This window comes from Tupaia chinensis, unplaced genomic scaffold (assembly GCF_000334495.1).
Source record: "Tupaia chinensis unplaced genomic scaffold, TupChi_1.0 Scaffold000173_1, whole genome shotgun sequence".
NCBI lineage: Eukaryota > Metazoa > Chordata > Mammalia > Scandentia > Tupaiidae > Tupaia > Tupaia belangeri.
In genome coordinates this window covers 1,624,348-1,641,008 of record NW_006159648.1, presented here as the reverse complement: position 1 = coordinate 1,641,008, position 16,661 = coordinate 1,624,348, and the positions used below count along the sequence as shown (strand labels likewise).

Below are 16,661 nucleotides of genomic sequence, written 5' to 3'. Positions count from 1 at the left end.
TACAGTGAAAATCTCTCCAAAAAAAAAAGAAGTAAAAAAAAAAAAAAAAGCTTTAACTTATCAGCTTTCAATATTTGCCACTTTAACACCATCGTTTTCACAAATGTGGGTACTACAGCATGTGCACAAGATGGCCCACGTTTTAACTCTCATAAATAAACACACGGATAAATACAATTAAATGAATGGTATCATTTCCTTCTGTCCAGAATTACAAACTTGTATCCGTGGGTGTGTGTATGTGTGTACACAACTACAGTACTATCTTACTTTTAGAGGTAATTCATGTATGAGCGGAGTCTTCAAGAAGTTCGTGAAAAATGCATATAAAAAAAGTCTATGAGTGCATTTCAAACATTTCTAAACTCAGACTGATGTTTTAATTCCTTTTTTCTCCAGTGCTCTGAAGACCACTCATAAGCTGAGTTAAGAATTTTAGTTTATCAAATAAAAATCTGAAATACTAATTTCTTTTAACCTATATCTTATTCTAAGTAAACATAACGTAGGATAAACAGAATTTGAAATGCTATTGTCCGTTATTTACTGATTTACTGTTACTTGGAAAACATGGTAGTCATTACTCATTCTTTCCTTTGAGACAATGAGAAATTACTTTCTGTTCCAAGAGTCAAAAAAAGCTAAGTACCATGCATAAAGAACTTTTACTGACATATACCAGTTTCAGTCTATGAACACCACAGCTGGGCCAGCCAATGGCACAGTGGTTAAAGTGGCTGGATCCCACATGGCCAGCTGCACAGTTTGAGTCCCGAAACTGCTGACGTGGAAAACACACAGGGCATACATGTAGGTATGCCCAGAATCCTGAAAAGGAGTGAAAATGGAGGAAAAAGAATTACTATGCCCAGTAGGAGGGTGCTTCTCATTTCCCTCTTTCCCCAGTAGGAGGGTGCTTCTCATTTCCATCTTTCCCTCTTTCTCTGTCACCTTCCAGTGAGCACATGTGCTCTCTGGCAAGTTGGAAAAACAACAACAACCCATAGCTATGAAAGAATTGTCTTCCCATAATACGCCATAAGATGGATTCTTAGGTTTCCAGTTGCAGAGCATATTGGTTTAAAAAGGTCATACCTGCACAGTGGTAAGTTAGATAACGCAGTTGTCTAGGAGATTTTTTGAGGACTAAGGAGAAGTTTGCTTTCACATATTTGGAGTTTTCTTTGCATAAAAGCCAAATCAGCACGTCAGCATGGATGACTATGGAAACTAGTACTGTCATCCTAACTGAAGTGTCTCAGAGTAGAGAAATCTATCTTAATAAGAAGTGGAAAGTCTGGGACCAGCAGGCGGAGTAATGGCTATGTCGTTGGACTCCCATGTAGTCAATCAGGGTTTGAATCCCAGACCTGGTGGCTTAAACTCACGCCGGGCACATGTGTGTGCATGTGTGCCCATGATCCCGAGAGGAGAATGAAGGAGAAGGGATTGGAAGGGATTGCGGCATGGCCAGCTCCCCTAGGGAGTGATTTCTCGCTTTCTGTTTGTCTCTCTCTTTCTGGCAAGCGCATGTGCTCTATAGCAAAAAAAAAAAAAAAGAAAACCCTCTCCAAAACTCAAGAAAAAGAAAGTCATTTATTCATTCATTCAGCAGAGCTATTGGGTTATATATCTAAATTTCCCTATGTCTATACACATGTATATGCATAGATTATCCTAATTTTTGAAAATATAGAAATAATCACAGAAAAGTATAATAAGTGGATAGGTGAGGCAAGGATATTGATCGTAGAAACTGAAGAGTTCTAGTTCCGTAAGGTACATGTATCGTGGCCTAAGTCAGTAAGCAGAATGGCCTGTAGCGAAAGAAAGCACAGTAAGGATGCAGAAAATTAAGAAATATTAACAGAAATACTCTGGATAGAAATCATTAAATTTCTGAATTGCTACATTACTATCAAAATTCACACACCAGGACCAGCAGAGAGTGTAATGGTTATGTCCCTGGACTCCCGTGTCGTCCAGTGAAAGTCAAGTCCCACACCTGGTGGCTTAAACTCATGCCATGCGCATGTGCGTGCGTGCCCAAGATCTCAAGAGAAGAACGGAGGAGAAGGGATTGCAGTGTGGCCATCCCTCCTGGGGGCGGATTTCTCCCTTTCTTTCTCTCTGTCTCTCTCTGTCTTTCTGGTGAGCACATGAGCCCTATAGCAAAAACCTCTCCAAAAAACAAACAAACAAACAAACAAAAACAAACAAAATTCACACACCTACATCTCAGTTCCCCAGTATACGTTATCTTGCAGAACTCTATGGTGGGTGGTTATACAATTTAACTTTTTAATTTAAGATAATTTTGCTCTGGCATTTAAATAAAATGGAAAAACATTAAAGCTATTTATGGCTGCCTTTAAACAATATTAAAGGGGCTGGCAGGTGGTGTGGTGGTTAAGATGCTGGACTCCCACAAAGCCGACTGTGGTTCAAGTCCTGGACCTGGAGGTTTGCTTTCTCCCTTTCAATCTCTCTGAAAAAATTTTTAAACAACAATAATAATAATTATTATAAATGAGGTTAAATAAATAATTTTCAAAAAATTAAAAGGAAACAGTACATTCTAGAGGAGAAAATGACACTTTTAAAGAATTAAAATAGAAACTATTGGGTTGTCAGGAAAGCCATGTGCATTTCTGCATAGAAAAACAGAAAAATATGACAATCCTGACAACCTAATACCACAAGCTTACAAAATTGTTTTTCGTTATTATTTCTTAAAAAAATTCAGGTCTAATCTTTTCCATATTTATGAATTGGAAACTTTTTCTATACATATCAGTTAGGTTCACTCACACCCAAGTACACTCACACTGACAATATTCCCGATAGGGGTAATTGTATGTGATGCTACTTGTGGGGTGAGCAGATTGGTGCAAGGCTCCTGAAGCGTATGGAGGTAACCCTTAACAGGTGCTAAGTGGAAAGCACTCCTGAGGGCATTTCACAGTTAATTAGACAGGATGGCATTCTTTTAGCAAGATTTCATGTACTTCACCGTACAAAGAACTAACCAGCTGATAGCGACGGATGTCCTTTAAAGAAAAAGGACTGAAGATCGGAGACCAGCTGCAGAAAGGGAAGTCCATGTCTTGCAGTGGCATACATGTTCTTAACACAGAAAATGATTAATCATCCCCTTGTATAGGTGAAAGGACAATGAACTATTTTCAGGTACACAGGCCACAAGAAAGATTATAAAAGAAACGTCATCAAAACGCACAACAAATGATGGCAAACAAACTGTAAACATTTCTCTGCTGGGTATCATTAAAAGCCAAACATACCTGATCTACTGTCCAAAGGTCCAAAATCCAAGGAATATTTCACGACGTGGTAGTTATTCCACACATAAAGCAGGTTGTCCCTGGGATTGTAATCCACTGCTGCTATGTACTGGTATGAATTGGGAAACGGTACATCCACCAGACTATCCTTGCTCTGGTCGGTGTTGTAAATGTAGTCGATCTTATTTCCAGTGGCCTCATTGTCATCATCCTCGTAGACAGATTTGACCACGTACAGAATCCCACAAATCATAAAGGCATTGGAGGCGGACCTTTTATCATAGGCGGTATCCCATGTCCCTTCGATCCGTAGGGTGTAAGGGTTCAACTGACTGATGACAATTTTACCGTTGTTCTGTTCTGTTGCATAGATGACCCATAGCCCATTCTCATCCACTGCTAGGTCTATGTCAGACTTGCCTCCCCATCGGTAAGGGGAAGTATCGTGGTAATTGGCGTTGGCTATGATGGCCTCACCACTCTTGATTCTAGTCCGCAAGTCAAACTTCACAATGTTCCTGGTGCGCTCTTTGTTGAAAAACAAAGCTCCGTCATAGACCCCAAATCCTGTGCCATCCACTCTGTGGGGGAGCTTATAGGTTGTAGTTGGCCTTCCAGCAATAAAGTCATCCTTGGATGAATACTCTGTCAGGGTATCAGTTCTGTAGGGGGTCCAGGGCATATAATAAATCTTGTCAGAAGCCTGCAGGGGGTCTTTGCACCATGCCCCAGACTGGTGGTCGGACTCAAATAAATGTTCACTCTGGTATACTCCTTTCAGCAGGCCAGGACAAAGAAAAACTGTTGTTGGAAAGAGTTAAAATAGTAAATACATTAACTTTGCATTTTCCTCATATATTCGTATTTTTCACCAAACGGAATGCAACTCTAACAAGCGATACCCACCACCAATTATTTTTGCTGTACTCCTTTAAGAACACAAAGCATTCTACCACATTCATTTCATCTGTTCAAAATTGCTTTTCCTTGCCTTTGCAGAAAAATTTAGCCTTTTTCAATGAGTTGCTGTATCTTCCTGTAATTTTTACCTTGGTAAACATGTGCTGTAATATTTTGGGATATATATATATATACATATATCAGATGTGCCACATGTCTACGTCTTCCATAGACATATAACAAATGGAGAAGTTTCCACACGATGCTTTTAACAGTTCATTGAGGAACCTTTTTTTTTTTCTGATTTGGAAATAAAAATATATTGTTTCCACTCTGAAAATTAGATAGTCAATTGTTATCATTAAAAAAACAGATGGATAAGCCATAGTAATTTCACCAAAAAAAAAATAAAGTAAAGGAAAAGAAAAGCCCTGTAATATAAGTTCATTGAAGAACCTTTTTTTTTCTTATTTGGAAATAAAAAATATATTGTTTCCACTCTGAAAATTAGATAGTCAATTGTTATCATTAAAAAAACAGATGGATAAGCCATAGTAATTTCACCAAAAAAAAAGTAAAGGAAAAGAAAAGCCCTGTAATATAAGCCACTAAATCTTCTGGCAAATAAAACCTCTCCAAGCTGCTGCAACACACACAGAGCATGCAACCCACACAATTAAAAATGGGTGATGGATGGATACTGGAAGGAAAAGAGAAAGGAAGAAAAAGAAAGGAAAGAAGGAATAAAGAAAGAAGAATAGGTGAAAGGTTACAGAAAAGAACCCAAGCTCTAGATTTTAATCAGTTAAAAATGTCCTGTTAAATACAGTAGTATTGGAACTTAAAAACATGTACCTTTTACTGTTACATGAGAAGAGCATTAAAAAACAAGATTACTTGCTATAATATTTTGCTGCTCATACTTCAGAATGAAAATGGACAGGAATCTGCCAATTCCCTTGGATACTGCGTGAGTGGTAGAAAGACTGGCTGCTGTGTCTGTAATGAGGGGGCTATATAAAGCAATGTTTCCCAAAGGGTGGTCCTTGAAGCACCTGTTCAGGTGGTTTGGCTAGATGTTACACAGAAAGACAACAGGAATCCTGTGAGCCACGTGTCTGTAAGACCAATCCATCGCATGCAATACAATGGTGGCGAGATTCCAATACTGGGCACATTTGTGAATTTCAAAGGCACACATTGGAAAGGTGAGCAAATTTCATGAACTAATTTATTAGATGATGGGACGATTTCTACCAAGCCTCTTTGGAACATAGCGTTCTGGTGAACCTGCTATGGGAAACACTGCTCTAATATATTTGCAAAGCAAACACACGCAAAAAAAAAAAAATCATGCAGTCTACTGTTACGCTGGAAATGATTAGTGTACTGGGTGGAGAAATTAGGAAATCACAAGGAATTTGGAGGTTGACCCACTTTTTTAATGATTATAGGATTATATTTTCAGCATTAGCGATTAGCTTTTTAACAACGAGCGTAAGTATAGATCTCCTGGAATATAATGTAAGGCGAAACTCAGCTAGGTCTGGGAGGTTATTGAAATGGAAAATATATTACTAAAATACTCCAAATTTTATTTTTGAAGAAATGAAAAGTTTAGGGGAAAAGCTGACTACCCAAATCTTCTATAGCAGGGATAGAGGGTCATTGTCAATATACAGTCAGTAATAATTTTGATTAGTATAAGAATTCCTCAAAATTTTCAGTATAATTTTATAATTTATCCATTTATAAAATAAATTTAAATTTGGATAACTGCTATAACGAAAAAGAACAGGTACTCATTGTTGTCAAAACTGTATGTAATTTCCATGTTCAAGTTAACAGTCATTGGTTGCTAAAGTAATGTGCTTTTGGCTATGTCAGTATACTATCTCTTATTCCCTGACAGTTAAAAATTATGGAACGGGGGAAACCACACCAGAGCTATGGACAATGATCTATTATAGATATAAAAACAAATCTAAAACAACCACTACCCATCACTACCTGCTGGATTTCTACTTATTTTAAAATAAGAAGGAAGAGAATGCACTGCTGTAGTTTTACACTATTAAACTGTTTTAGGATAAAAAAGGATCAAACAGGCATTGGTCAGTAAAACAAATTAAAGTGAAGTTGAGCAGCAGAAGTAGTAAATAAATTTCCATAAAATAGATAAGAATTAATAACAAAATTATTTTAACTAAATGTTAAACTGTTAAGTAACTTAGCCTATAAATAATATATAATTTAGGAAAGGTATTTAATTACCTTTTTGTTCCACTTCTATTGGAGAGAGAGAAGTAAAGAGAGAAAGGAGAAAAGAGAATAGATTAATGGTACGGTATTGGCCAAGCACTTTTTATTCACCTCTTCCAAACTGAAAGTAAATAATTTATTTCACTCATACTTGCATTATTGAACATTATATATATATTTATTTATTTTAAAATAGCTCTAATACAATTATCAAAAAATCATATTATAAAAGCTTTAAAATATAAACTTGGAAAGACTTAAAACAAAAAATAATCAAACTAGGATTGAATATACATATCATTCCCAACTAGACACAGAAAATGCAGTATTCATAAAAAGAACACCAATATTTCCATTTGAAAGACAGGTCAAAAATTAAATGCAGAGAGCTTTCAAATCATTTGGCTGGTCTCATTTATAAATATTATAGTTTATACCAGTATTTAACATAAGAGTCTTGCATTTTATGAATATTAAAGAATTGGGCTCTTCAGAAGAACTGACTCTGCCACTCATTTCCTAAGGCCTAATATTTCCCAAAGCTTATCAGTCTTAAGAGAAATGCACCTCAGAAGGTTGTGCATTCACAGCAAATGCTCTTCCCAGCCCAAATGGATTTATAATCCTTACGAAAAAACTCCCCTCCACTCATCAATATTTAATATAAATGTGGAAATACACTGACTTTTAGGAAAAGCTGTCATCGGAAGGTTAATATAAAAAAGCTACCAACTCTGGTCATTTTTTAAATTCTTAACTGTCAATAGACATGGCTATAAATAAATAGCGATCCTAAAACAGGTTAAGTATCTCTTAAATTAGGTAAGAAATTCAATCACGCCCCCATGAGAAAGCAGCTTTATGTTACTAATCAATACAAGTCAGTGGAAATTCTAGGAAATTGTCATACTCATGCTCCATGAAACTCACTGAGCAGCAGCTTCTTCATCTTATAAACATTTGTCTTATCATGAAAAATTTGCCTACATACTTGTACACAATAAAATAATAAAATAAAATAGACCAACAGGGACAAAGTGGCGATGTTAGAGAAGAATGGGTTCATAACACAAATTTTTAAAAAATCATGAATGACAACTAAGGCAACTTTAACAGAAGGAATCACTGAGATTATTACATACAAGTGAGAAGTGCTATTTTGGGTAATTACATTTGAGTGAGTTTTTTGTGCTTTGATTTAAGCTGATATGTCTTTGACCATTGTTTAAAACACATTTGTTTTTCTCCATTGACTTTTTTTTTTTTAAATCTCGGTATTATATTTCTTAGAAGGAAAAACTGGTATACAATTAGAAAACATCTATGAATGGGGCCAGGCTCTGTGGCACAGTGGTGATGCACTATTCAAGAGAAGCTGGAACCCACATGGCAACGTGGGTCCAATTCCTGGATAGGTCAGTCTGAAACACATCAGGCACACACACGCGAGCACCCAAGACCCAAAGGCTACGGGATGTGGCATGAACAGACGCTATGGAGGGTGCTCACCTCTCTCTCTCATATATGAGAAAACATGTGTGCATATGAGCTCTATTATAAATAAAGAAAAAAATTACTTTGGAAGTTACAAATGGGGTTATAATAGATCCTTCATCTCGCTAATTTAAAAATCTTATTTTTAATATTTCTAGATACTTCTAAAACTCTGCTGTCATAATTGATCATCCTCCTCAATTCGTTTTTATTGAGTAACTACAGTATTCACTGGACTGCTATACCTCTATGCAGACAAGTTAAAAGTTTTATCTCAGAGATGCACCCCCATGCTTTGTCTAGAATACTAACATACTTTTGTGTTTAGACAGACTACTAGAAGAAACATAATTATGCACCTTGAAAACTATTATCTAATCAACAGTGTCAATAGTTTAGACCTGAGGCCCTTGAAGGCTGCTCTTGGACATACATAGTAATGTGAACATTTTTAAATCACTAGTCTACAAAAATTTTTCTAGAATTAATTCAGTTCTTTGAAATAGCTCTCAATCTACATCTATTTCTTGAGAATTATATATGAAGGTATTCATATTCTAAAATATTAAATGTTTACTCACAGAAATTTAGTATCCTTTCAACATAAAATTCACTGTCTTGGTCTTGAAGGCAACTATTCTAATGTCTTTGTCAATGGTATTTCTCTATTCAATCAAAACTTAACGAAGAAGATAGACTATGTAACAGAAAGTATTGATAAAGTATCTATTATATTCTATAAATATCCCTTATACTTTAATGGAAATTGTTTTAGAGAGTTTATTTTTATTTCATTTCATTTCATTTCATTTATTTATTTTTGCTATAGGGTGTGTGGGCTTGCCAGAGAGACAGAAAGCAAGAAATTACTCCCCAGGGGGATGGTCATGCCTCAATCCCTTCTCCTGCATTTTCCTCCTGGCATCTTGGGCATGCACGCACACGTGCTTGGTATGAATTTCAAGCCACTGAGTCTAGGACTCGAACCGTGTCATCTATGTGGGAGTCTGGACTAACCATTACACCATCTGCTGACCCCGAAAACACTCATTTTTTTTGAAGAACTTCCCCTTCCATTATCTCAATGGTCATTCGGTAAAATTTTGCTTTTAATTTCTAGTTCTGGCCTAATTTCAGAGAAATTGGCATAAGCTGTAGCATAAATAAAGCTTGTCTCTGTTACTTGCTGGTAAGTCAAAATTTAGATTTATTAGGCAAAGCTTTGGAGAAAATTATTATGGTCTTGCCCATGTCATGACTGGTTGTAGCTCATTTATCATTTATTTGCTATTTTCAAGACTGAAGTAAAACAGTACTATAATTTAAGTTGAAACAAGCACACACAAATCAAATTCCCATAACAAAAACTGGCAAGACAGCATAATTTATCGTTGAAAAGCTAAGTAACATTTAGGATTAGGCAGACATTGCCTATCATCTAATTCTGATTCTAGACGATCCCCTTCCCTGAAAAAACAGATTACATGGTCACAAGAAACAAGCACACAACTCTATCCTTCACAATCACACAGTGTCTGGCGCAATGAACTCAGTAAATAGCTTCGCCTCAATAATGGTGAATAATTTTGCATCCTGATGGTTTAATCATGTTGCAAAGAGAAAAAATGGTGAAATGGAATATGGATTTATTATATAAAGTCATGCATGCAATGTATGATCTGTATAATGTCTATTTTAATAGGTGGCAAGGTAGATAAAATTTATGAGCAACTTGTGTCTCTAACTCATTAAGTGCAAAACTGGAGGGAAAAGACACAAAAGTAATGAATGGTCTTGGGGGGTTCTATTGGCAAGAAAAATCGGTTGCCATAAACAGTCCTGAATTATCTAAAAACACAGGTCTAAAATACTCCCTTCTCTCTTCTCTGTAATGAGATCATAAATAAGTGAACGGTGAGATGATAACTATGCTAGGGCCTTCTTCAGGAAATCCTGTTTTTCCGTCTTGTCCAATATCCTGAATTCTAACATCAGTGCTGTCACTGTTCATTTCAGAACCTCTTGGAAACCTGTTTTTCTCCTTTTCACGCTTTACTTTTAATCCCCAAGCTATTTTTATTGTCCATTTGGCCTCTATAAATATGTTTATGTATTTCTCTAAAGTGATTTCATTGTTGTCCCTTGTCAAACTTAATGTCATAAGCTACATCCTGCATTTTGAGTAAATGACAACTCAAACTAAGGGTAATTTTGTTCTATATAAAAGAAAGAAATGGGGGGGGGGAAGACCAGTAAATTTTCTCTTCATTTCTCAACAGTTCATAAAATAAATGTAATGTGTCGTCATGTTATCATTTAGGAAAATATGATGTTATTTGTCCATCCATTTCTGCACCATCTGCAATGTTACTGAATTGCATTCTGTGTTTAGAAAAGGTATGGGTCAGAGAGCACTGACATGCATTGCAAAGCTTTTTCAAATGGCATCCCAAATTACAGAGAAATAAATTCACTGCATGCCAAAAACTCTTAGTGCCGTAACTAAGAACTATGCAATTAATTGTATCACCGAAAACTCTTAGTGCCATAACTAAGAACTACGCAATTGTATCTCTTTAAACAAAAACAAAAACAAAAACGAACTTTTATCTGCCCCCCCTCCTTTTTTTTTTTTTTTGGAGAGGTTTTTGCTATAGGGCTCATACGCTCACCAGAACGACAGAAAGACAGAGACAGACAGAAAGACAGAAAGCGAGAAATCACCCCCCCAGGGAGGATGGCCACATCACAATTTCTTCTCCTCCATTCTCTTCTTGGGATCTTGGGCGCACATGAACCTGGGGTGAGTTTAAGCCACCAGGTTTGGGACTCGAACTGTGGTCAACTACATGGGAGTCCAGCGACATAACCATTATGCCAACCACTGGTCCCTTATCTACGTTTTTTAATGTTGAATTTATTCCCATGCTGTAAGTTTTTTTCTGTTTTTTTCTCATTTTCGTCTAGAATGTCTTTTTCTTCTATGCAACCTCCTCTTCTGGTTTAAGAACAATATCCTTCTCTTTCTTCAGTAAGGATCTTCTTGGCATGGCAGGGGGAACTCAAATGCGAATTAATCCAACCATGAGCTCTGTAAGTATGACAGCCCATCTTGGGCACCTTTTTCAACGGAGTGTGCTCAATGACTAGAGAATCTACATCCAAACCCTTACTCTCAGCACTACTCTCTGCATTTTAAAGTGTGTACAGCAAAAAATTTAGCACTGACCCTGTGTCAGGTCCCACTCTTTGGCCTGGACACACCTACCAACTCTACCACTGTAATGACAGAATGGCATACACTGCTTCTGTAGAGTGACATCTTTCAGATACTTGATGGCTTTTCACATATGCATACCCTGGTTGGCCTGGGCAGTTTCACGGCTGTTCTTAAAAAGTGAACAGGAAGATGTGAACTTCTTGATTTGCATGATTTGTAGAAGTCTCTGGGTCAAGTGAAGAGACTTTCAAAGATCACTTCAGGCCACTCTAAAGAAGAGAAAGACCAAAATTGTATCTAATTTTAATATTAAAATTTTCCCTTTTATTAGGGTCAGCGGGTGGTGTAGTGGTTAGGTCACTGGACTCTCACATGGCCAACTGTGGTTTGAGTCCCAGACCCAGTGGCTTAAAACTTACACTGAGTGCATATGCGTGTGTGTACAAGGCCTGAAAGGAGAATGGAGGAAAAGGGCTTGTGGCATGGCCATCTCCCCTCGGAGGTCATTTCTCACCTTCCCTTTCTCTGTCTCTCTCTCCAGCAAGTACACATGTCTTTCTCTTCTCATTGAAGCGATTTCTCACTTTCCCACTCTCTGTCTCTGTCTCTGCAACAAATGCATATGCCCTAAGGTAAAACTCTCTCCCTCCCCCCAAAAAAAGTTCCTTTCTTTTAAACCGTAAGTTATAGAACACATTTTCTATCTACACTCTAAGTGTTCCAAATGAGTAGAATATTATAATCCAATAAGGTCTCTATATTTCTGTAATAAATAAAAAAGATACTTATGGGGGACATAAAATGGTAATAAAATGTTAAATAATGTATAAACAATTATTTTTTTTCCATTGAAATGTAGTAGTATTTTAAACAATTATTTTCCTGGTTACGTTTGGCTTAGAGATTAAAATACATTTGGGTACTGTTAACACTCACCAGCTGGGCAGTTAGAGCAATGGCAGAAAGGCGAACTAAGTAATAAAAAAAAAAAATCAGTCTTGGATGAAAATTTGCTGTTACTGTATTCATAAAATCACCTATATGTGCATAATTAAAAGTTGACTAGAGTACTTTATAACTTGAATAGTAAAATTTAAGAAAATGTTTTCATGTGAATCGTCTCATTTAGTTCTTAAATGTAGTGTGGTATTTATTATTCCCGTTAGAGAAAAGTCTATTGAAACTCAAAAGGTTTAAGGATTTGACCAAGGTCAATACAGGTGGGTGACAGTCCTGTGATATTAGTTTTCTAATATCATTCATTGCCTCTTAACATGTAAACTCAATGAAACAGTTTGACTGTTGTGCTTTATTCACTCCTTTCCTTTCTCATCAAATCTATAAAGGCGCATACTTTAGAGGAGATAAATACCATCAATGGACTCTCCCTGAGGGAAGGCATTCAACTGTTATACATTCACTCATTAGGCGCTGAAGCTCCGCATACAATAAGACCTTTGCCATCACTTACAAGGTAGACATTCTCGTTATCTTTCCCAATGAGGAAACTGAGGCCCAAAGAAAATGGCTCAGTGATTATTCATTGGTAGAGATGGCCTCCACATTCAAGTTTTGCTTATAGTTTGTTATTCATCTTCCATACGATAGGAGATCACGTTACTCACCTCCAGTGCCCAACGCATACAAAGAACCCACTCAGGATTTGTTATGCCTCTGTGCATACATGGCAGTGCAGCACTTTCCAAGAAAGGGATTGGAGACACACTTTTTTGGCGCTTTCACCCTTTCAGACTAGTGGTGCAAAACATCTCTCCAGAGAAGATAAAATAGAGAGGGGAAAAAAAAAAAAAAAAGGCTCCACATTTCTTGGCCAAAGAAAACAAGATGTGCCTTGTGACTAGAACCAAACCTGGGCTCACTACTTCCTGTGTTCTTAATTCTTACTCTTCTGAAACAGATAATACTCTCTCTTCCTCCATTTCAAATGCACAAAGAAAATACAGAAGCGCTTTGGTAAACAGAAATGAAGTTCTGAGAAGTTCATTACATTTTTGGGTATACTGCATATCAAAAAACTCTGACAGACATCTGTCTCTTTCAGTAAATAAAAGTGCTAATCCTTTATTTAATGAGAGACAGAAGTCATCTCCGCAGCTCAGCTTCTAAATTATGTTTTTCGAATAATACCCATGCATCAGTGAATAAAAGTGCCGCTCAAGCACCCTGCGTTAGAATGGCTTTGTATAATGTGTTCCCCAAATTAACACCTCCTAATGAATTTCATCCTGGAGTGTGTAGGTTGAAAATGTCAATAATTTATAAAATGCTTTCGCTCACCACAGTCTAATTTAAACACTTAAATACAGTATCTATAGATACTGCAGAAACTGAGGCGGTCTTTTATTTTGTATTAACATTCCATTCTATTGATGGATCTGTAAAACCTTTCAAACTGCTCATTTAGCCTTTTAAAAGAAAATGGTGCTATTAGTAGACTCTTTTGAGAATCTATTTGTAATAGCTTCTAGTAAAAATAATAATTTCTCAACGTTATTATCGGTAACACTTGAAGTCAATACTACACTTGGTTCTTCAAGGAGATACCCTTGTTATAATGATTTGCCGCCGCTGTGTAACAACCACATAGCGCTTGGAGTTGCTAATAGAAAACAAAGGCAGAGTCACCCCGGAGTATTTAAGTCCACGTGTGCAAGTTTATACATTAGATCCACTGAAGGTATCTGCCAAGCTCCTGTTCTGTGCACGGGCCCATAGAGCTGTGACCTCAGGGACATATAATCCTAACCCCTCATAGTTACTGAACATGCACTGTGTCCGTAGCAACCCTGTGAATCATTGTATTTAATCCTCACAGAAACTCTGTGAACATGGTGGTTCTAGCATGACTGTGCTATAGAGGGCAAACTGATCTCTGTCTTAGGGAAGCGTATAGTATAATCACTGGTGATTCCCAGCATACTTATTTACCAACACTGAGCTATTTGTTTATATTTTTTAAAAGCAGCATCTTGCTATGTTGACATCTTTCTGTCTCAGTCTCCCAGCTGGGACTACAGATGCGTGCCGCCACGTCTTGCTCTTTTTTTTTTTTTTTTTTTCCCCCAGGGTCTCAATATGGTGCCCAGGCCAGCCTCATGCTTGCAATCCTCCTGTCCTGGCCTCTCAAGTCCCAGGAGTTGCAGGGGCGCTCCGTCATGCTGGCCTTTAAGTTGGCCTGGGAACTGAACCCAGCACTACACCTGGTCCAAGTCTAATGAGCACAGTATCATAGTAGTCTGAGCATGCACACATATGTGCCTGGAGTGGCTTTTCAAGCCACTAGGTCTAGGACTCAAACCACAGTTGACCATGTGGGAACCTAGCACCTTTATCACCAAGCCACCGGCTGGCCCCACCTGAGAGAGTTTTTTTAACTGCCAGAATACACATGCACTTTAAGTGCATACACAAACACATGTAAATGCATGAGAGAGAGCAAGAGTGAGCATGTGAGCACCCTTCCAACGGGTGGAATCATGCCTCAACCCTTTCTCATTCATTCCGCCTTCCCATGAGGATTTTTTGGGCATTCATGTACCTGGTGTGTCCTTCAAGACCCCAGGATCGGGAATCTACCAGTGGTTGACCATGTGGGATCCAGCTCCTTAACCAATGAGCTACAGAGATTACTCTAAGAGATGTATTTTAACTGATTTTTATTACTAGATACTATGAATCCAGCAAGATCTAGCTATGCAACAAATATACTATTAAAGGGGAATCTAGATCTAACCCTAGAAATTTGTTAAACAGCTAACAATTAGTATTCCCAAAATTTGGGAGCTGAAGGTTTTGTTGTATATTTTGTTGCAACTGATACTTTACACATTTAAAAAATGAAAGCAGAGAATTCAGATATTAGCCACAAATCACCATCTAAAAATAGTATCAAAAACAAATTACTAACTTTTGTTATTTTTTTTGTTCACTTCTCAATTGTATATATTGCTAGTATAGAAACTGCTGTTCTAATTTTATTGATGAAAAATACTACAAACTGTAATAAATTAATTTTGAATAATTATAACTAAATATTGTTCTTTCAGTCTTTACGAGGGCTCTGAATAACTTGTGAATTAATGCTGGAATTGAAAATTTCTATCACTACTTCATAAAAAATAGGAAAGCCCCACAAAACATCTCTGCATTTCTGTAAGGAACAAATGAAATGATACAACAACAAAAATCAACATTCTGATGGATGGCCTAAAAATAATGAGGCACTCCGACCCATTCTGGCATTTTGTAGAATTCTTCCAAATGCCCCAGCCAAATTGGGAATGGATTAAGAAGCCAACTGCAGGAAATATTTTGTAGTAGTAATAACATGGTTAATAATAACAAGATTAATAACAGAAATATGATTTATAAAACTGACACAAAAATTGAGACCAGCAGATGGCATAATGGCTACGTCACTGGACTCCCATGTAGTCAACTGTGGTTGAAGTCCCAGACCCAGTGGCTTAAACTCACGTGAGGTACATGTGCATGCGTGCCCAAGATCCCAAGAGGAGAGTGAAGGAGAAGGGATTGTGGCATGGCCATCCCCAAGAGGAGAGTGAAGGAGAAGGGATTGTGGTGTGGCCATTCCCCCTACCCCTGAGTGGTTATTTCTCACTTTCTTTGTCTCTGTCTCTTTCTGTCTTTCTAGCAAGTACATGCGCCCTATAGCAAAAACCTCTTAAAAAACAAAACAAAAAACCCGACACAAAAATAAACAAAATTACCCTTTTAAAAAATAAACAAAATTAATAGAATTATTTAGTAGAAAATATATGTCAGCTATATCTTGTACATACCAACTGAATCCCTTGGAAGGTAAAGGTAAATTTAAGATCATACTCATTCGGTTCTTTACTGTTTGATAAAATTAGAATGCCAGTTCATCTAGAGTAAATTCCAAGTGTTTAGATTCATGACTATAGTTTTCCAAAATGTATTTCTTATACATTTTTTAAATTTTATGTCTTATTTATCCTGTATGTTAATGATATTCTTTTTTCTGCTTATTTGAACATACGTATTTACATTTTATTCAGTCAATTCTTTTATTGAAGGGCAAAAGTTTTCTAATGACTCTATTTTTGTTCACCATATTCACAATGGTTTATCATTTCTACTTCATATAATCTACATGCTAATTTAATTGTCAACTTTTGTTCATTCTGCCACCTCTGTTCAGAACACCTCATCTCTTGGGGCCAGCAGGTGGTGTTGCAGTTAGGAGTGCTGTACGCCCACATGGCTGACCATGGTTCGAGTCCCAAACCTGGAGGCTTGCTTTCTCACTTTAACTCTCTCTCTCTCTGTCCCTCTCTGGTTAAATTAAAACATAAGTAAGTAGGGACCAGCAGTTAGCATAATGGCTATGTCGCTGGACTCCCATGTAGTCAACCGCAGTTCAAGTCCCAGACCTGGTGGCTTAAACTCACACTGGGCGTGTGTGCGTGTGTGCCCAG

The 16,661-nt window shown here is 37.2% G+C and overlaps 1 protein-coding gene across 10 annotated transcripts in view; it reads right to left on the bottom strand.

Moving 5' to 3' along the window:
- The window catches only part of ADGRL3 (adhesion G protein-coupled receptor L3), a 609,531-nt gene that overhangs the window by 356,104 nt on the left and 236,766 nt on the right, over positions 1–16,661 (bottom strand). For 7 of the 10 annotated variants that reach the window (XM_006146256.3, XM_006146257.3, XM_014586938.2 and 4 more), the window contains 2 exons: positions 6,477–6,491; positions 3,303–4,103 (listed from right to left, as the gene is read on the bottom strand). In XM_006146256.3, coding sequence (XP_006146318.1) covers positions 3,303–4,103; positions 6,477–6,491 — 816 coding nt within the window. The remainder of the gene's footprint in view (positions 1–3,302; positions 4,104–6,476; positions 6,492–16,661) is intronic. The other 3 variants (XM_014586936.2, XM_027770939.1, XM_027770940.1) reach the window with 1 other exon arrangement.